Genomic DNA, 22,717 nt, shown 5'->3' on the forward strand with positions numbered 1-22,717 from the left:
CCTCCAGATCTTCCAAACGTAAATGATAGAACAGATGCCCATTGATTTCAGCAACTATATTCGTGACTGAAAACTATCGCTACGCCCTCTATTAATTGTTGATGATAGGCTGCTATTAAAATACACATTGGCGCTACCTCTGCAAGCCATGCGCCGTTGCGCCACCCAGTGGCGTAGACAAGGGGAGGGTTTCCGTGTCTAAACCCCTTCTCTAGGAACCTAACTTTGGCTGTACTAAAATTCCACCCCCTTCTGAACCTCTCCCACGTATTTTACATAGTTTGAACCCCTCCCTTAAGGATTTCTGACTACGCCACTACCCATTTCAGTCGAAAATATTGTTGTTAGGAAAGTAGGAAGGTTCATTCTCATATCATTATTTTACTTATGTTAATAATAATTTAAAACTAATTTCTATTGCCTTAGATATAATAAATTATTTTAGTAAAATACCATACGTTTAACATTTCTACTTTTTCTCCGCAGGTCGCGTGGATACGAGTTGAAACTAAGTCAGTTCTCACTATTCACAATCACGTGATCACGCGGAACTATCGGGTCAACCTGAGCCACAGTGACGTCAAGACGTTCACCCTTCACATCAACCACGTGCGGGAATCAGACAGTGGAGGATATATGTGCCAGATTAACACGGTACCCATGAAAAGCCAAGTTGGCTACCTCAACGTAGTCGGTACGTAAATAAATTATTAAAATTATAAAATTAAAAAACCAACAAAGTAAACTAATGTTATGCATAGTGCAGAAGTATGTAAACTGTCGAAATTGCAGTAAAAATTACGGGAGTGTCAATGAGATTAACTTCGACGGCAATTACTGTAGGTTGAAGATGGTAGTGAAAATTACATTAGTTATAACCGCCATTAAAACATAACGGTATGTAATCTAATAGTTACGCATATATTTCAGTGAAGCTTTGCTATGGTACTATAGGGATATGTAAACACTCCAAAGTGGCGGGAGCGTTTCACCTCGACGTTAATTAGACCAGATATAGTAAAAATTACAAATATTACAACGAAAAATTTAAAATAAAGCTATGAAAACTACGGTAATTACGCTAGGAATTAAGAGTCACTAAAGCAATTGCATCGTGCGGTGGGTTGTTAAGAGGCTAGAAGTAGTAAAGAGCTCGAAGGGCGTCATTGGGTTTTAGCTTGACGTCAATTAGAATGAAGATGGTCGGTAATAAAAGCGTCTTCCTTCGTATTTTGTCAGTGCCTCCGGATATAATCGACAGAGAGAGCAGCGCCGACGTGTTGGTCCGTGAAGGATCTAACATTACGTTAATATGCCGTGCGAGGGGTCATCCGAAGCCAACCATCACGTGGCGCAGGGAGGATGGCCAAGTCATTGCCATCGGTAATTGGCAAGACAACCGTTTCGCCGGTAAGCTTCGACTCCGTCCTATTGCCTCACTGCCCTGCCAGACTCTTTGTATAATGGAAGAGCGGCCGGCCTTATCACGTCGAGGTCCTTAACTTTATCGTAAATCCTTTTTTATTTTCCCCGCAACCGTGTCTAGAGCCAACCTTCGAAGGTCCAGAATTAAGCATCACCAAAGTTAGTAGGCTTCATATGGGCGCCTATCTGTGTATCGCTTCCAACAACGTCCCGCCCTCCGTCAGTCGGAGAATATTGCTGCAAGTTCACTGTGAGTATTTATCTGTCTCTCTGTCTCTGGCTACTTATTGATTTCGCGCCCTCGAGCCGGCCCTCGTCTTACCCCTTAAGGAGAACGTCTATAAAGACGCCCGGAGAAAGTAATTAGCAATGGAACCTGTTGGCTAATGAGCCGGAATTAGGCGGATATGGAGGGCAAGCGCCCCCCATTCCCCTACTCCAATTACGCCTTTTGTTATTCAACTCTTTTATATGGCCGGTTCCGAGGCGCGGGGCCCACGCACTCGATATACTTTCTTATTTTGCACTCTCCTAATTTTCAGCGTCATTAGATAATCTAAAAATTCCTCCGCCAAAGCCCGTCACCCTCATTGGCCGCGTTCATATAGAATGGTTTGAGCCCCTCCGGTTATGTTCGGGCTTCCAAAGTACTCGCTGTTAATGGGAGCGAAAATAAAAACTATGGAATTAAAATATTAGACTTTCCCCCTGGCCTTAAATTTTCGAATTTTCTAATGGGGCTGCGCATTGAAGTTTTGAATTAAGCCCCGTCTTATTCTAATGCGGAGATGGTTGAAGCTATTGCATTCCCTCTAATAGTTGTACGAGTTAATAATGGACCACTATTCTACGTAATAGTTAACGTCTTAACGAAAATAATATTTCATTAGGGTTCTACAATTCTCTGCTCTTATACTTCGATCCGATCCTCATCATTTTTAACGAAAATAACGGAATTATATTTTCTATCGTTAAGAGTAGTCGATAGAGAATTATCTTTGCCTAAATTGCTAACGATTATTTTCTGTCATTAGCTTAATGGCGAAGGATACTTTTTTGTCGATAGCTCTTGACGATTGGAGTAGAATTGCGCCTTATATTACAAGAACTAAAGAAGATATCCACTCTAGTTAGGATAAATAGAACGGAAAGTAGCTTAAATTAGTGCCCTATATGTCAAATCCCGGACGGACCCCCACAAAATCTGTGTTAAATAGAGAATAAATACATCAAAAGGGCAGTTACACGAAGTCTGAAACCACTAATGTTAACCAAAAATATATATTTTCACGGATAATTAAATTAGTGGGATTTCTAAGATTGATTTCGTGCATGACTATACATTTCGAAATCATCTAAGTGTTAACGTTCGTTTAAAATAATGGGAATTTTGTTTTGCATCTCTCAGAGCGGTAGCAGAGCCTTCTCAGCTCGCCCTAAGAGCGTAAACGGAAAAAGCCAATAGCTATATACGACAATGCGTGGGCGACCGTTATAATGAACCTGCTAATCTTATTTTTCTGCTTTGGAAGCGAAATGGGCTATAACGAAGCCTTTAATTCGCACTTCATAATCACCAGGACATTAAAACAAATATTTAAATTAGCCATTTTTGTTGGGGCTCCTCTTTTAAATAGAACCCGAAAGTATTTGAAACTTTTAATAAATGGCGATGGATGTCATTTCTCACTCGTTATTTTAGGACCATTAAAGGATTCAATTTCCTTCGAGGAAAAACGACAGGCCATAGAAAATATTCCAGAGAGACTCTCCAAAAATATAAAAAAATATCGAATTCCTCAGTTTTCCTAATTGGATTCTCGGGAAGGGGGGAATATTTTCTAAAAATATTCAAAGAGGATGAGGGGGGAAAATGTTTCATTCGTTCGGGAGAATAAATCACGATTGTAGAGTCGAAATGGCCGACGTATTAAGACACTAAGGAGCCATTTCGACCTTTCAGGAAGAATCTATTTTTTCTTTTCCTCTCGCTGATTCCGACAGGGGTCGCTTTTTGAGGGGGCGGGACTGAGTTCGATCGTGATTAGGCATTCCCTCGACTATCGGAAATGGAAATTTTCGAAGGGGGATATCGCGGGACCCGTGAGTAAGAAATCGCCCGGACGGTAAGGGATAGCCGACTCGGAGGTGGGTAACGCCGGACTCGTGAACGGCATAAATCTAGGCGGAACAACGGCGAGGGGAAGATCTTCGATCAGATTCGACGATTAATCTGTTGCCAGAATGTCGGAGAGGAACCGAAGGAAATGAAAAGGGCTCGACCGCTTTTTCTCTCTTCGCCGTTTCCACTGCACTTTACTTAAGCCGTTTTGTTATTCGACTGGGTGTTTTTTCTCTTCTCCTACTACTACTTTCTCCATTTTGCTTCCGAGGATTCCAGGGTAACGAGGCCACCGAGTTGCCACTGGTTGCGTCCAGCCAGGGTAACGAAAACTGCCGAGACAATATTTCTTCCACGGCCGGAGAAGACGAGAACCCGGTTCACCTCATTCCTCTTACTTCGTTTCTTTTTTCTGGCCGGGAGGACTTCGCGGCCGGGTTTTAGAAAGCGCCCGTCTTGCCTCTGAAAGGGAATTTGTCTTCCCCAAATTGCATTTTTATCCCGGATCGGGACGACCCACTCTCAACCCCTTTTTTTGGCCTCCCCCTTTTAAGCTACCGTGTTTTTATGACCTCCCTTACCGACCTTAGTCCGACTTTCTTCAACGCCGAAAATTCCCCAATCCGCAGCCTGAGTGAACCCTTTCTTTCCATACGCGCTCTATTCGGCTCTCGATCAGGCCTTGTCACTGACGGTGATCTATTAGGCACGAAGAGCCAGCGCCTTCAAGAACGAAAATGCTCAAAATTTCTCGCACCAGCGTGGGTTGAAGTTTGCTACGAGCATTAGCTTCACCCAAAACACGCCTGATCGATTATTTCAACTCGTGTTGTTACAGCGAAACCGTCGATTCGCTGTTAAGTAGGAAGAATGTTAATCGGTAAGTGAGGCTCACACGGGCAGGACACAGGGCCGTACCGAAAAGGGTCGAATTCCGGAATCGGAGAATCATTGATTTTCCAAATTTTTCTTCGAATTTTCTTGGAACCAAATCTTTGTTAACAGAAGTTCGTCCTTTTTCCCACTAAATGAAATTATCTCATTTCCCACTTTGTTTTCCGGTTTTTAAATTTAACCTTTTCGAGAATTTGAGAATGATTGTCTATCGTATTTTGGAATTTTTAGAGGTCGGCGATGGTTAACTTTTATTCAATAGATAAAGCTTTCAAAATTGTTCGTAAAATGTTTTAATCAAGTAATTTATATTTCTGTATTATCCGATTAATTTTTTGATAAATAAACGACGTTTTTTCTCGATAAAAAGCTCAAATTGTCCGAATAAGACATGTTTTTTAATCATTTTCCGAAATATTAACCGGTAAATTTCTTTGTTTACATTTTTTTCCCGAAAAAAATCAGTTTGAACATGGATAATGATTAACCGTCCCCGACCTCTAGGAATTTTCAACTTCTTATAAAAAATTAAAATATCAACAGGGTACTACTGCTGTGCCCCCTGAGCCCACTCGTGCGTCCCCGCAACACGCTGATGTATTGTAAGTTTTGTAAGATTTGGCAATGTCAGTCCGATTGAAAGGGGCTTACCAATTCCTTACTCCGCAGGTCTGACAGCGACCCTGGATCGTTTCTCCCTTTCATTCGTTGAACAAAAAGTATTCCACCGAACTTACAATACACACGCGCGTTGCCGGGAAGCGGGCGACGTGTATGCGGTGTGACAGTTACGACACTTTCCTTAAGAAACGAAAGGGAGACTTTGCCACTCTGCCTGCAAAAATTTTGTTTTATCTTATATCTACCAAATGCGTTTTGGCCTTTCAAAATAAAAAGAGCGAAGCAATGATTAAGCCTCTAAAAAAAATAAAAAGAGTGAAGCAATGATTTAGCCTCTCAAAAAAATGAGCGAAGCAATGATTTAGCCTCTAAAAAAAATGAGCGAAGCAATGATTTAGCTTCTAAAAAAATGAGCGAAGCAATGATTTAGCCTCTATAAAATGAGCGAAGCAATGATTTAGCCTCTAAAAAAATAAAAAGAGCGAAGCAATGATTTAGCCTCTCAAAAAAATTAATAGTGAAGCAATGATTTTGCCTCTCAAAAAATAAAAAGAGTGAAGCAATGATTTAGCCTCTAAAAAAATAAAAAGAGCGAAGCAATGATTTAGCCTCTCAAAAAAATTAATAGTGAAGCAATGATTTTGCCTCTCAAAAAATAAAAAGAGTGAAGCAATGATTTAGCCTCTAAAAAAATAAAAAGAGCGAAGCAATGATTTAGCCTCTCAAAAAAATTAATAGTGAAGCAATGATTTTGTCTCTCAAAAAATAAAAAGAGCGAAGCAATGATTTAGCCTCTCAAAAAGTGCGAAAACTAGATTATTACCGATTTCACCTCTCAAACGATTACACCAAGAGAGGAGCACCGATTTCTCTTTTCAAAAAGGTGAGTAAAGACATAAGCATCAATTTCACCTCTCAAAAAGTGCGATAACTAGATGATTACCGATTTCACCTCTCAAAAATGTGCGTTAAGTGATGAGCACCGATTTCACTTCTCACAAACGTGAGTAAAGTGAAGAGCAGCAATTTCACCTATCAAATAAGCATGAAAAGAGAGACTCGTCAATTTATTATCTCAAAATGAATATGAAAATAGGAGCTCTGCTTTCACCTCTTGAACGAAAATGCCCATCACTGGAGCAAAGTTGCTCACCTTTTTTATTATGAATAATTTAGAATTAGAAGCTATCTTAGAATTAGAAGAGGAAAACGTTTTATTTAACTATACTAATTATACTTATTTAACGTGATAACATAGATGGTTATGAGACACGTTTGGGGCTTCCTTTGTAAACAACAATCTGAAAATTCAAAGCGCAACCGCTAAACCGTTAAAAATGTTTCCCGACAGATGGCGAAATTTCAAAAATTAGTTTCCAGTTTATGACGTTTGAATCACCAGGATAAAAAATATTTGCCTGGCAACGCTGCTGAACGCGTTAAAGGGGAACGGCCAAGCTTTTCCAAATATGGCCTTACTTCCGTATCAAAAGATTAACAAGACGTTCAATATACTAACACGTACCTTTTTTTGTCTTGAAATATAGCTTTTGGCCCAAAAAGTTGAATCGAAAAATAACGCCAGTAGAAGGAAAGTAAGGGTATGGCATCGATCCCGGGGACGGGGTCAGGTTCGGGATCGGGGTCCGGGATTTAAGGGGTGAAATGGGGGTAAAATCGTCGAAAAGTCAATGTATTTAGGGTATTTCTCGCGACGATTTGTTTTCCCGTATATCAACATATTGTGTCCAGGCCAACTTGTTCATTTATCTACGCTTATCTCGAAAGATACTTGAACGTATATCTTATCACGTTTTATCGTACGGAATAAATAGAAATGATGTAAAAATTGATAACCTAGGCGACGCGTGCGCAGATTACCCCGGGGGACGCGGTTAATTTGAATTGAAGTGTTTTGACGTCATGGAATATTCGTTGTTAAAGTAGAATGGAAATATTTTTAAACTTCATTTTAATATCATTGTAGTATGCTTGACACTTGAACCAATCTCACGAGTATTTCTTAAAACGAATATCTCGATCGCGTTTTATCGTACGAAATAAGTAGAAATTATGTAAGTTGTATGATACTTGATAACCTAGGCAGGAAGATAGCGCGCGCGTGCGTGGATTACCTGGGAGGCGCGGATTGCCCGGGCGCGCGGTTAATTTGAATTTAAAACATGGATTCCCTCTCCGAAATAATTCATGTACCCAAAATTGGACCGCAAGTTTTTTTCTTTTAGGGGAATCTCTATGGGAGTTTAGCATTACAATAAAGCTAATAGGTCCAGTTTGGGGTACTTTTGGTCCGAAATGGGATACATAGGGCCGAAAATGGTGACTTTGGTCGTTTTAAGGGTACTTTTTTTCTATTTTGGTCCATTTTTGGGTACATCAGAAAAACAGTTGGAAAAACGAAGAGCCTTATTTTTTTTTTCCCACCCATCTCCAAACTCCAAAAATTTATTGCTTTAATTTATTTATCGCTTCCGTAGGTATAAAATAAGATAAAAACCACTTACCTATATTTTAATTACGGTAAATTAAAAATACTTAATTAGTGTACTAAGTTACGTTTAAAAGAACCTTTTGTAACAATTCCAATATGTAAATATAGGTATAAGGATTGAAAAAATACTTAAAGTGGTTTTACTGATAAACTCTAAAGGAATTTAACTTTAAAGGGTATCTTAGATTATTGTTTTTAATTTTATTCAAGTTGAAAACGTATTAAGAGTCCTTCAAAGTACTATAAAAGGATTTTATTTACGAACTTAATTCATATTTTCTTCAAACTTTCAATTCGCTTTTATTACTATTTAAATACGGTAAAATATAATTCTTATACACAAATATAGTCAGAAAGATACTATAAAACACTAAAATTAAAATTAAATTAAATTTGTGTGGATAAGATTTGTAAATATCATTTTGAAACTAATAACTTTCACGCTTTATTTAAGTCAAGCCAATAAAAACAATTACCTATATTTTAAATACGGTAAAATATAAATACATTTCCGATATGTAAATAGGTAGAATAACACTATGAAAAGTTCCTTTTTCTTCTTTTAATACGACAACACACAACTCTGATACGCAAATATATAAAGAAAATATAAAAAAAAAATTTACTCTACGTTCGATACGTTAAAATACATTTCCGATACACAAATATAGATAAAGAAATACTATAAAATGTAAAAAGGAAGAAAAATACTACACATTAACCATTATGAATTTAAGCTTACAACATCCTTCACGTATAGAGCATAACATATATGTTCAGAGCTAACTTGTTTCCTCGTTATCTTTATCGCATGTGTTTTAAATAGCGTATGGAATAAGTTAAGAATGTACTGAAATGGTGTATGTTTAAACCTCGTAGAATAAAGAGTAAAACATATGTTCAGAGTCGGCTTGATTACTAAAGCGAATAACACAGAGACGTTTCCGGTGTAGTCACGTAGGAAGAAAAATACTACAACACTATATACTCTACATTCAACACGTTAAAATATACTTCCGAAATGCCAATATAGGTAGTAAAATACTACAAAATCTCTATACTTTACCTTCAATACGTTAAATTACATTCCAATATGTAAATATAGGAGGAAAATACTACAAAAGCCTCTTTTCTTGGCGTTCAATATGTTAAAATAGATTTCTGAAATGCAAATGTAGGTAGTAAATACTGCAAAATCTCTATACTCTACCTTCAATACGTTAAATTACATTCCAATATGTAAATATAGGTAGTAAATACTACAAAAGCCTCTTTTCTTGGCGTTCAATATGTTAAAATAGATTTCTGAAATGCAAATATAGGTAGTAAATACTACAAAAGCCTCTTTTCTTGGCGTTCAATATGTTAAAATAGATTTCTGAAATGCAAATATAGGTAGTAATTACTACAATTTTAAAAACGTTGGTAAAAAGAATATCATTTTAACTTATTTAATTGTGTTTTTTACCCAACCAAGCATTTATTTGAATAAAAGTGGTATTTATTTAAATAACCAATAGTTAAATAAAAATTGTTAAATGTTTAAATAATCGAAAGTGAACAAGCCTATTTTTTAAATAAAACAAACAGACTTTAGAGTTGATAAGATTTGTAAATATCATTTGAAACTAATAATTTTCACGCTTTATTTAAGTCAAGCAATTACATTTTTAAAAATGAAAGAAGTTAAACAATATAAAAATTTGTAAATATTGTAAATATTTTTAGGTAATAAAGAAATTAAGAAATGTTTTAATTAAAATATCTTTCATTTTCTACTACATTTTTAAAAATGAAAGAAGTTTAACAATATAATTATTCTAATATAATTTCAAAATCAGGTATTATTTAAAGTACAAATGCATAATTTAGTGAAGCAATTCTTATTTAAATACTTTTATTTAATTAATTTGTGTATCTGAAATGTATTTATTGAAAAATAAGTGGGTTTTACTATTTATCACGGTTTTTTATATATATATATATATATATATATATATATATATATATATATATATATATATATATATATATATATATATATATATATTGGAATTGTTACAAAAGGTTCTTTTAAACGTAACTTAGTACATTAATTTATTTTGGAAGTTCAAAACGTATTAAGAGCCCTTCAGAGTACTATAAAAGGATTTCATTTACAAACTAAATTAATATTTTCTTCAAACTTTCAATTCGTTATAATTCGAATTTAAATGAAAACATCATGGATTATAGGTGCGTAATCTACTATTAGACCGAACGGATTAAAAAATACTTAAAGTAAATGGTTTTACTGATAAACTAAAGGAATTTAACTTTAAAGGGTATCTTAGATTATTGTTTTTAATATTATTCAAATTCAAAACGTATAAAGAGTCCTTCAAAGTAATTTAAAAGAATTTTATTTACGAACTAAATCCATATTTTAGACGTTAGTTTGTATGAAATACTTACTAATACCTGAAAAATGGACTTTAGAGTTGATAAGATTTGTAAATATCATTTGAAACTAATAATTTTCACGCTTTATTTAAGTCAAGCAATTACATTTTTAAAAATGAAAGAAGTTAAACAATATAAAAATTTGTAAATATTGTAAATATTTTTAGGTAATAAAGAAATTAAGAAATGTTTTAATTAAAATATCTTTCATTTTCTACTACATTTTTAAAAATGAAAGAAGTTTAACAATATAATTATTCTAATATAATTTCAAAATCAGGTATTATTTAAAGTACAAATGCATAATTTAGTGAAGCAATTCTTATTTAAATACTTTTATTTAATTAATTTGTGTATCTGAAATGTATTAATTGAAAAATAAGTGGGTTTTACTATTTATCACGGTTTTTTATATATATACATATATATTGGAATTGTTACAAAAGGTTCTTTTAAACGTAACTTAGTACATTAATTTATTTTGGAAGTTCAAAACGTATTAAGAGCCCTTCAGAGTACTATAAAAGGATTTCATTTACAAACGAAATTAATATTTTCTTCAAACTTTCAATTCGTTATAATTTGAATTTAAATGAAAACATCATGGATTATAGGTGCGTAATCTACTATTAGACCGAACTAATTAAAAAAAATACTTAAAGTAAGTGGTTTTACTGATAAACTCTAAAGGAATTTTGGAATTTTCTAGAATAGCAAAGTAAAACTAAAACGTAAACCAAGTTTAAAACGAAACTAATAACTGGGAGAAAGGTTGAAGTAAGTAATTTTTTGATTTTTCGTTTTTTAATTTTTGAGTTCCCTATATTATTATAAACTAAATTAAATATAATTTATGAAAATTTGTGATAAAAGATCTGCTCCTTCGTGTTTTACATATATTTAAAAACTCGAGATTTTAATGAATTGTTTTCAAAGCATGAAAAATATAGCAGATCCTTTGATTTTAATTGTAGTTAGTAGTTACTTAAAAAAAAAAGTCGCTAGCTGACTTGGAGCTGGTGTAGTTAAATTTTAAAAATGTGTATTTTAAATTTTGTTTGTAAAAGTTTTTTTTGAAAAAGTTTAGTATTATAGTTTAAATTTATTAAATAAAATAAAATATAAATTATACATTTGGTTTAGTATTTTACTATTGCAAGTAAAATTAATAGTAATTTCAATTACTTTTTTAGTTTTTTTTTGACAAATATGCAAACTATTTAGTTATTTCAAAAACAAATACGTCGAATTATTTGGTATTCGAAATACTATTGGTTAGTTTTTATATCTTTAATTTTATTTTTCAGAACAATTTCTCTTTGTCTAGCTTCTTCTAACTTTAATTTAGATGGCCTTAAAGCCAAGTATTTAACAAATTTTGTAACCAAGTAGATGGAGCTTTAAACAATTTTTCTGTCATGTAGTCAAGGAAATGTTCAAATATACGTGTATTTGGTCATTTTGATGGTCAAATAGCCCAGTATGGAACTGCGAGATGATAGTCAGACATTGAGACGCGGGTGGCGCCCGTGCCCCAGCGTCCGCGCCCTCACCCTGATGGTGCCCCGAGCCTCCGTCGACGTCTGAAATGTGAAATGGGGCACCGACGGGGCTGGCGCGGACGCTGGGGCACGGGCGCCACCCGCGTCTCAATGTCTGACTATCATCTCGCAGTTCCATACTGGGCTATTTGACCATCAAAATGACCAAATACACGTATATTTGAACTTTTCCTTGAATACATGACTGAAAAATTGCTTAAAGCTCCATCTACTTGGTTACAAAATTTGTTAAATACTTGGCTTTAAGGCCATCTAAATTAAAGTTAGAAGAAGCTAGACAAAGAGAAATTGTTCTGAAAAATACAATTAAAGATATAAAAACTAACCAATAGTATTTCGAATACCAAATAATTCGACGTATTTGTTTTTGAAATAACTAAATAGTTTGCATATTTGTCAAAAAAAAAACTAAAAAAGTAATTGAAATTACTATTAATTTTACTTGCAATAGTAAAATACTAAACCAAATGTATAATTTATATTTTATTTTATTTAATAAATTTAAACTATAATACTAAACTTTTTCAAAAAAACTTTTACAAACAAAATTTAAAATACACATTTTTAAAATTTAACTACACCAGCTCCAAGTCAGCTAGCGACTTTTTTTAAGTAACTACTAACTACAATTAAAATCAAAGGATCTGCTATATTTTTCATGCTTTGAAAACAATTCATTAAAATCTCGAGTTTTTAAATATATGTAAAACACGAAGGAGCAGATCTTTTATCACAAATTTTCATAAATTATATTTAATTTAGTTTATAATAATATAGGGAACTCAAAAATTAAAAAACGAAAAATCAAAAAAATTACTTACTTCAACCTTTCTCCCAGTTATTAGTTTCGTTTTAAACTTGGTTTACGTTTTAGTTTTACTTTGCTATTCTAGAAAATTCCAAAATTCCTTTAGAGTTTATCAGTAAAACCACTTACTTTAAGTATTTTTTTTTAATTAGTTCGGTCTAATAGTAGATTACGCACCTATAATCCATGATGTTTTCATTTAAATTCAAATTATAACGAATTGAAAGTTTGAAGAAAATATTAATTTCGTTTGTAAATGAAATCCTTTTATAGTACTCTGAAGGGCTCTTAATACGTTTTGAACTTCCAAAATAAATTAATGTACTAAGTTACGTTTAAAAGAACCTTTTGTAACAATTCCAATATATATGTATATATATAAAAAACCGTGATAAATAGTAAAACCCACTTATTTTTCAATTAATACATTTCAGATACACAAATTAATTAAATAAAAGTATTTAAATAAGAATTGCTTCACTAAATTATGCATTTGTACTTTAAATAATACCTGATTTTGAAATTATATTAGAATAATTATATTGTTAAACTTCTTTCATTTTTAAAAATGTAGTAGAAAATGAAAGATATTTTAATTAAAACATTTCTTAATTTCTTTATTACCTAAAAATATTTACAATATTTACAAATTTTTATATTGTTTAACTTCTTTCATTTTTAAAAATGTAATTGCTTGACTTAAATAAAGCGTGAAAATTATTAGTTTCAAATGATATTTACAAATCTTATCAACTCTAAAGTCCATTTTTCAGGTATTAGTAAGTATTTCATACAAACTAACTTCTAAAATATGGATTTAGTTCGTAAATAAAATTCTTTTAAATTACTTTGAAGGACTCTTTATACGTTTTGAATTTGAATAATATTAAAAACAATAATCTAAGATACCCTTTAAAGTTAAATTCCTTTAGTTTATCAGTAAAACCACTTACTTTAAGTATTTTTTAATCCGTTCGGTCTAATAGTAGATTACGCACCTATAATCCATGATGTTTTCATTTAAATTCGAATTATAACGAATTGAAAGTTTGAAGAAAATATTAATTTAGTTTGTAAATGAAATCCTTTTATAGTACTCTGAAGGGCTCTTAATACGTTTTGAACTTCCAAAATAAATTAATGTACTAAGTTACGTTTAAAAGAACCTTTGTAACAATTCCAATATATATATATATATATATATATATATATATATATATATATATATATACATATATATATATATATATATATAAAACCGTGATAAATAGTAAAACCCACTTATTTTTCAATAAATACATTTCAGATACACAAATTAATTAAATAAAAGTATTTAAATAAGAATTGCTTCACTAAATTATGCATTTGTACTTTAAATAATACCTGATTTTGAAATTATATTAGAATAATTATATTGTTAAACTTCTTTCATTTTTAAAAATGTAGTAGAAAATGAAAGATATTTTAATTAAAACATTTCTTAATTTCTTTATTACCTAAAAATATTTACAATATTTACAAATTTTTATATTGTTTAACTTCTTTCATTTTTAAAAATGTAATTGCTTGACTTAAATAAAGCGTGAAAATTATTAGTTTCAAATGATATTTACAAATCTTATCAACTCTAAAGTCTGTTTGTTTTATTTAAAAAATAGGCTTGTTCACTTTCGATTATTTAAACATTTAACAATTTTTATTTAACTATTGGTTATTTAAATAAATACCACTTTTATTCAAATAAATGCTTGGTTGGGTAAAAAACACAATTAAATAAGTTAAAATGATATTCTTTTTACCAACGTTTTTAAAATTGTAGTAATTACTACCTATATTTGCATTTCAGAAATCTATTTTAACATATTGAACGCCAAGAAAAGAGGCTTTTGTAGTATTTACTACCTATATTTGCATTTCAGAAATCTATTTTAACATATTGAACGCCAAGAAAAGAGGCTTTTGTAGTATTTACTACCTATATTTACATATTGGAATGTAATTTAACGTATTGAAGGTAGAGTATAGAGATTTTGCAGTATTTACTACCTACATTTGCATTTCAGAAATCTATTTTAACATATTGAACGCCAAGAAAAGAGGCTTTTGTAGTATTTTCCTCCTATATTTACATATTGGAATGTAATTTAACGTATTGAAGGTAAAGTATAGAGATTTTGTAGTATTTTACTACCTATATTGGCATTTCGGAAGTATATTTTAACGTGTTGAATGTAGAGTATATAGTGTTGTAGTATTTTTCTTCCTACGTGACTACACCGGAAACGTCTCTGTGTTATTCGCTTTAGTAATCAAGCCGACTCTGAACATATGTTTTACTCTTTATTCTACGAGGTTTAAACATACACCATTTCAGTACATTCTTAACTTATTCCATACGCTATTTAAAACACATGCGATAAAGATAACGAGGAAACAAGTTAACTCTGAACATATATGTTATGCTCTATACGTGAAGGATGTTGTAAGCTTAAATTCATAATGGTTAATGTGTAGTATTTTTCTTCCTTTTTACATTTTATAGTATTTCTTTATCTATATTTGTGTATCGGAAATGTATTTTAACGTATCGAACGTAGAGTAAATTTTTTTTTATATTTTCTTTATATATTTGCGTATCAGAGTTGTGTGTTGTCGTATTAAAAGAAGAAAAAGGAACTTTTCATAGTGTTATTCTACCTATTTACATATCGGAAATGTATTTATATTTTACCGTATTTAAAATATAGGTAATTGTTTTTATTGGCTTGACTTAAATAAAGCGTGAAAGTTATTAGTTTCAAAATGATATTTACAAATCTTATCCACACAAATTTAATTTAATTTTAATTTTAGTGTTTTATAGTATCTTTCTGACTATATTTGTGTATAAGAATTATATTTTACCGTATTTAAATAGTAATAAAAGCGAATTGAAAGTTTGAAGAAAATATGAATTAAGTTCGTAAATAAAATCCTTTTATAGTACTTTGAAGGACTCTTAATACGTTTTCAACTTGAATAAAATTAAAAACAATAATCTAAGATACCCTTTAAAGTTAAATTCCTTTAGAGTTTATCAGTAAAACCACTTTAAGTATTTTTTCAATCCTTATACCTATATTTACATATTGGAATTGTTACAAAAGGTTCTTTTAAACGTAACTTAGTACACTAATTAAGTATTTTTAATTTACCGTAATTAAAATATAGGTAAGTGGTTTTTATCTTATTTTATACCTACGGAAGCGATAAATAAATTAAAGCAATAAATTTTTGGAGTTTGGAGATGGGTGGGAAAAAAAAAATAAGGCTCTTCGTTTTTCTAACTGCTTTTCTGATGTACCCAAAAATGGACCAAAATAGAAAAAAAGTACCCTTAAAACGACCAAAGTCACCATTTTCGGCCCTATGTATCCCATTTCGGACCAAAAGTACCCCAAACTGGACCTATTAGCTTTATTGTAATGTTAAACTCCCATAGAGATTCCCCTAAAAGAAAAAAACTTGCCGTCCAATTTTGGGTACATGAATTATTTCGGAGAGGGAATCCATGTTTTAAATTCAAATTAACCGCGCGCCCGGGCAATCCGCGCCTCCCAGGTAATCCACGCCTCCCAGGTAATCCACGCACGCGCGCGCTATCTTCCTGCCTAGGTTATCAAGTATCATACAACTTACATAATTTCTACTTATTTCGTACGATAAAACGCGATCGAGATATTCGTTTTAAGAAATACTCGTGAGATTGGTTCAAGTGTCAAGCATACTACAATGATATTAAAATGAAGTTTAAAAATATTTCCATTCTACTTTAACAACGAATATTCCATGACGTCAAAACACTTCAATTCAAATTAACCGCGTCCCCCGGGGTAATCTGCGCACGCGTCGCCTAGGTTATCAATTTTTACATCATTTCTACTTATTCCGTACGATAAAACGTGATAAGATATACGTTCAAGTATCTTTCGAGATAAGCGTAGATAAATGAACAAGTTGGCCTGGACACAATATGTTGATATACGGGAAAACAAATCGTCGCGAGAAATACCCTAAATACATTGACTTTTCGACGATTTAACCCCCATTTCACCCCTTAAATCCCGGACCCCGATCCCGAACCTGACCCCGTCCCCGGGATCGATGCCATACCCTTACTTTCCTTCTACTAACGCCAGGTGTTTGGGTTTGAATTTTCGCCGCCATCTTAGGGGCTGCCGCCAGCGCCCCTAACCCCGTATGAGCGATTTGCGAACTATCCTAACTTTTAAAATCGCGTAATTTAGGCTTAATAAGTCTCTTATAACTGGAACGCGCCGCGCGTGCGAAACAAATTTTTTGCGTCTTCAGCAGCGCGCGCTTTTACGTTGTTTTTCTGTCTCACCGACTTCTCACCGGGTGTCGCGGCGGACGCGCGCTTTTCGATTTCCCGAAATTTCTTTATTTTATTAAAAATTAACCACTCAATTACTTTTTTATGCGGTTTTCGCCATAAATTTTAGTTTTTAATGGGCTATAGGGCTATCTAACTGGTTAAAGCTTGACCGTTCCCCTTTAACACTTTTTTTTCGGTCTTTATAAAGAAATGTTATAGATCTGGACCGGCCCTGTTGTTAATTAGTCCATGGTGGTAGATATCTATAAAAAAGTACGTGAAGTAGCGCTCAACTTCAGACTCACATGTTTGTATCATCAACTTCTTAAGGAAATAAGGTCCCGCTCCTTCTTACAAGCAAAACGGACAGTAACGGTAATGTTACGCAGGAATAAGCAAAACATTGCAAGCGGAGCGCAACGCTAAACAGACTGCTTGCTGCACTCGCCTGAACGAAACGCTCCAGATATTACTCATACAACTGTGTGGCTCCCTCCGGCGGGGAATGAATCAAAACTCGCTGGCTTCTTCAATCTTGATAAGCGTCATGGATGGAAAATGCCCTCTCGTTCCCTTTTTACATTGATTGTAAACGCGCTAGGATGGACAATGTAGCAAACAGGTTGGACGAGACAAAATATACCGTACGTTCCCTTTTAACCTCATCGACATCTAAAAAATCTACCTGATTATGAAGTTTACGTAAACGCCGCAACCAAACTTGGCACTGTGTGTAACTTCCAGGTTATGGTGGCCAGCAGCATTGAATTGGGAATAAATAGAGGTAAAACTAAATCTGGCTGGCGCGGGATAAATTTCGTTCAATAAGGAGACTTTATCAACTTTATCGTTCTACCGTGGCGGCATCTGTCTCTAGTGGTGCAAACTATATTGCAATTGATTTTTTTCGCGAATCTGATGCGAAATTGAAATGTACGATTACTCGTAACAAACAAACCTTTGAAGTTGTTTAAAAATAATTTTATTATGTCAACACGATCCTTTTTAACTCAAGTTACGGTGAGTTAGTTAATAATTATTTATTTTTAGCCATATAACTTTACAAAATATAGATGGCGCAACCGCCTATTTATAAAGATGAATTTCGTACAGTCTTATCAGAACAGGTCCCGCGTAACCATGGCAACCGAAATCGCAATTGTAATTCTAGCAGTATTATTCCCAATTCAATGGCCAGCAGGAATCCATACCTCTACTTGGAATGTTTATCCGGCCGTATCGCGTATGGTAAAATTGCTCTGACGGCTTTGACCCCGCCTACGAGGTAAAAAAAATCCCCTTTGCACGCGCTCGCCTCTCACGTTATTGTTTGTTAAGTTAACAAAGTGACGCCAAAAAAACCGCCAACCACATCGTGACGAAAATCTACCGCGATAAGCATTCCAAGTAGAGGTATAGATTCCTGTGAACAGGTATGTCCTAATAAGCTTCAGACCAAGACCTATGGAAAATTTAAACGTATTCATAATGAAAACTCACGCTTACTTCGGCGAAGTAATGCAACTTGGTGGCTAATCTACCATCAAAAAGAGGTAACCTACTAGTGGTTTAATCTATATATACGAAGATTAAAACCCTTTTAATGCATGAAATTGTAAAACGAGAATCGTAAATGAAAATGCACTTGCGGAGTGATAGCTCTGCCATCTACAAGCAGAGAAAAGAAATGTTTAGTACGTTAATTCCTTTTATAAGTTTCTACAAACCTTAAACTGAATCGTGCTTTCCAAATCATGCCGTAGTTGGCACCACAAGTTACGCATTGTTCTCTCTCTTAACATAGACTAATGGATTTGTATAACATTACTTTTCCGTTACGTGTTGAAACAATAGACAATTTCAGCTCGGAGCAACAAACACAAGGAGAAAGCAGCTAGCCTATAAACACGCCATGGGCCAAATAATGATAAATCAAGGACATTACCTTCACACGTACTAAATCGGTCAACCACCAATTTGCCGCAAAATTACGTAGGTCCACGATCGCGAAATTTTCCCAATAGGGGGCAATAGTGGTCGGGTGTTACCGCTGTTGGACGGGTTTTTCGCATAGAGTAGTGTCCTGGATTTATCATTTTTTGGCACATGAACACGTTAACACAGTGTTGTGTACAAATTTCATTGGACGAACGTTTACGCTGAACGTTTTACGGGCGGGGGGGGGGGGAGACAATATCCGAATTTTCCCCTTCCGACGGCAGCAGGCGCTAAAGCGTCTAACCAATGAAAAATGTACACAAGAAAATCCACGACTTTTGACGGGTTGCATTATCCTTGTGTCGAGTGTTGTGTTTGTTGCTTCTAGGTTTCAGCAGCTCATGAAAATGACGTTAAGCTGAACGCTGAGTTATTTGCATGATTTGCTGAAATTATCTATTCCTCGTTCGTTTAAAAATTGTTGTCAAAGACCGCACACTACCACCTTAAAAATAAAATAACCAACTTAAAGGGGAAGTATTCCAACTACGTTAAAAACGTTTAAGGGGCAATGACTAATGAAGTCACTCAACGAAAAGGGAGCAAAACGATCTTACTCTTCTTTGTTAGCTTTAAAATAGAACCCTATTTGGTAATTTCAGATTTTCCTCGCATGTCTTAGAGCTTGTGCACTGAGAAAACGGACTTTGTTTGCCAGGATGACGGGGACAGATTAATTGGATGTTGGTTGGGGCCCTTACAGCTAACAAAATATGATGATTCATACTTAAAATGTTAATATCTTATCTATCGGCTTTAAAAATAACTATTAGGGTGCTTCTGGTTACAACAAAGGGAAGCCGAAGCTGACGTCATAGGTCACCGAGGTCACGCTTATCCCTTTGCTATCTGTAAAAAAATTCTGTAAAATTTTAAGGAATTAAAAGCCCTTTACATAGGATTTGGGGCAGTTCAGAATTTAGGGGTTCGTAGGCCCTATAGGCACTTAGCTCTAGATTGGCTACCATATGCTCTTAAAGCTCTCTTGCAACTCTTTCGTAGGCCCTTAAAGCTCATTCATTTGCCCTAATAGTTTTGTAGGCCTTAGGCACTGCGCCTAAAGTGCCTAATGGTAAATCGGGCACTGATTTGGGATCATGATAGCATGTCCTAGCTTGCAGGCAGATCACTCTGTTACAAAGTGTCCTAATTGTCAAGATTAAAAATTTAGTAATGATTTAATCATACGAGTGTCCTTATTGCCCTAATAATCAAGGAAGTAACGTGCCTCGACTTATATCCTACCCAATTTCTGTTAAATGTGTTTTCACCTTACGCAATAGATAACGTTAGATTTATACAAAAAGGTTGAAATTTTAGCAAAATATCAATTGACAAACGTTGTTATTCACAAAGTTTTGTCAATTGATATTTTGCTAAAATTTTTGTGTAATTCTGTAATCGACTTTTTAGAAAACTTAAAATATTTATGTAAGAATAGACACTTCTTCAATTAGGGACATTTGTTCCGCACTTATACATAAAGATATTCTTCAATATTTTATTTTGTACAAAATAGATGTCTTAATATATTAAATAAATCCTAAATTATATATCTTCACCTCATCCTAGCGTAAGGACGTAGTAAAACTAGAAAACAAATGTCTTCCCTTCAATAAGAAAAATGCCTCTCCTAAGATGAAGGGAGTAAAAATAAGATACGATATTGACTCTTGCCAAGATTATTCGATATTTGAGCCAGACTTGGGATTATGGCACCGACTGTATATAAATAAAAACTCCCCTGAAAAAAAGGCACGCTAAAAGCTGGCCTTTGCTCGGAACTCGGATGTTACGTCAAGATATAGTTTAGGTGGCCAAACGGGAAAGAAGTGGTCTGAGGGAAAACGGCCAACTGCCCCTAAAGAAAACTAGTAACGGTCATAGAGTCATTTTTCTCGCCAGTCCTACACCCTGGCAAAGTCAATTTTGTATTTCTCTTTTTCTCCACCGTGGCGCTGCTATTCTAACAATCTAACTGCCAGATACGCGGGCTATAGCGCGTAATGTCCACCACTTGCCCACTTTTTGCAAGTTCGCGTCTGCCCCGCACTTAATCTTCCGGGTTTTTGTTTGCCTCGCTATTTCTTCATACAGTTTCTATTTTTTTATTCTTTCCGTAGTGGCATCTAGATGGCGTAACGTTGGTGGGGGTGTTGCCATCCCCGAAATAAAGCATCGCGGGTTATTCGTTCAGTAACAGACTATATCGGAGAGAAAAGGACAACTTAATGAGAATAGCCGTTCCGATTTTCGGGACGTCTTAAAAGACGAGTCCATATTTCATAACGAAATAGCGTTACCGTCTTTGAGGGGCTCGCGCGCGATTATTTATCTTATTCTTATTGCGATCGCCTACAAGATGGCGTTACTAGTACTAGAAGATTAATGTTTTGGTTTTTTAAGTAAATAAGTCAAATAAAGCTGTTCACATAAGACATATTTTTAAAACTAAAAATTATCATACTAGTTAAGTTAATATTAATAGGCTCTCAAAATGAAGAATATTCAGGCTCTCAAAATTAAAAATAATCACGGTCTAGAATTCAAAATTAATCAGCTTTACCATTAAAAAATAATCAGCTTTACCATTAAAAAATAATCAGCGTAACCATTAAAAAATTATCAGTTTATCATTAAAAATAATCAGTTTACAATTAAAAATAATCAGTTTACCATTAAAAATAATCAGTTTGCCATTAAAAATAATCAGTTTACCAATAAAAATAATCAGTTTACTATTAAAATTAATCAGTTTACCATTAAAAATAATCAGTTTACCATTAAAAATAATCAGTTTACCATTAAAAATAATCAGTTTACCATTAAAAATAATCAGTTTACCATTAAAAATAATCAGTTTACCATTAAAAATATCAGCGTAACCATTAAAAATAATCAGTTTACCATTAAAAATTATCATGCTCTTATATTAAAAATTACAAAGCTTTAACCTTAGCTTAATCATGCACTAAAATTAAAAATACTCATGCTCTAAAATTAAAAATTATCAGCTTCTAAAAACTAAAAAATATCGGTTTCTAAAATTAAAATTTATTAACCTCTAAATTTAAAAATTCACAGTTTCTAAAATTAAAAATTATCAGCTTCTAAAATTAAAAATTATCAGGCTCTAAAATTTAAAATAATCAAGCTATAAAATTAAAAATTATCAGTTTCTAAAATTAAAATTTATTAACCTCTAAATTTAAAAATTCTCAGTCCCAAAAATTAAAAATAATCCAGCTTCAAAATTGGAAAAATTATCAGACTCTAAAATTAGAAATAAATAAGACGTCCAACAGCAAAAGATAATGTTCCATATAGACCATTCGCAAATAGTCATATAATTCTTTGTTCTGAAACGAGTAGGGCAACGACCGAACAATGCCAAGACCAGTGAAACAATTTGTACCTTTAAATTTCTCAAAATTATTCTACAGCGAACTAAATTCAATTAAAGAAGAGAGGCGAAAGATGAAAGCATTTAGAGTAGCGGAAACGAAATCTCGAATTAGCCGTTCTTGCTATTCAATTACAACTCTTTTCCGTTTTCCGTAAATCCTCCTAAATCCCTCGCACGTATAAGAATAAATCTTGGACTGCCGGGAAATCGGACACACGAAGGGCGTCGTCTCATGAAGCTTTAATCTCTGAAAAACACATTGGCCCCACACGCAACCTCAAATTTTCATCCCCGAGATTTAATTGTAATTAACTTCCGGAATTATTTTTTATTTCCATTCGCGTAACGAACGCTGAAGACTGAGGGTATTAAAAAAAATTAAAAAGAGGCAGTTGAGAGGGTTCAGGGGCTTATCTCTATCCTTTTTGAGCAAAACGCGGACCCGGCTATCCCCTTTTCAAAGGACCTTCATCCCCTTCCCAAATCTCACATTCGCAGATTTCTTATTAGCTTAATGAGTACGAAAAGCTCAAATCCTAGAGCGTACAGGAA

The 22,717-nt window shown here is 33.6% G+C and overlaps 1 protein-coding gene across 1 annotated transcript in view; it reads left to right on the top strand.

Moving 5' to 3' along the window:
- Positions 1–22,717, top strand: part of LOC149921398 (lachesin-like) — a 233,106-nt gene that overhangs the window by 191,622 nt on the left and 18,767 nt on the right. The window contains exons 3-5 of the mRNA XM_090162682.1: positions 487–694; positions 1,240–1,410; positions 1,547–1,675. Coding sequence (XP_090018808.1) covers positions 487–694; positions 1,240–1,410; positions 1,547–1,675 — 508 coding nt within the window. The remainder of the gene's footprint in view (positions 1–486; positions 695–1,239; positions 1,411–1,546; positions 1,676–22,717) is intronic.

Source organism: Leiobunum rupestre, chromosome 11 (assembly GCF_980474605.1).
Source record: "Leiobunum rupestre chromosome 11, qqLeiRupe1.1.hap1, whole genome shotgun sequence".
NCBI lineage: Eukaryota > Metazoa > Arthropoda > Arachnida > Opiliones > Sclerosomatidae > Leiobunum > Leiobunum rupestre.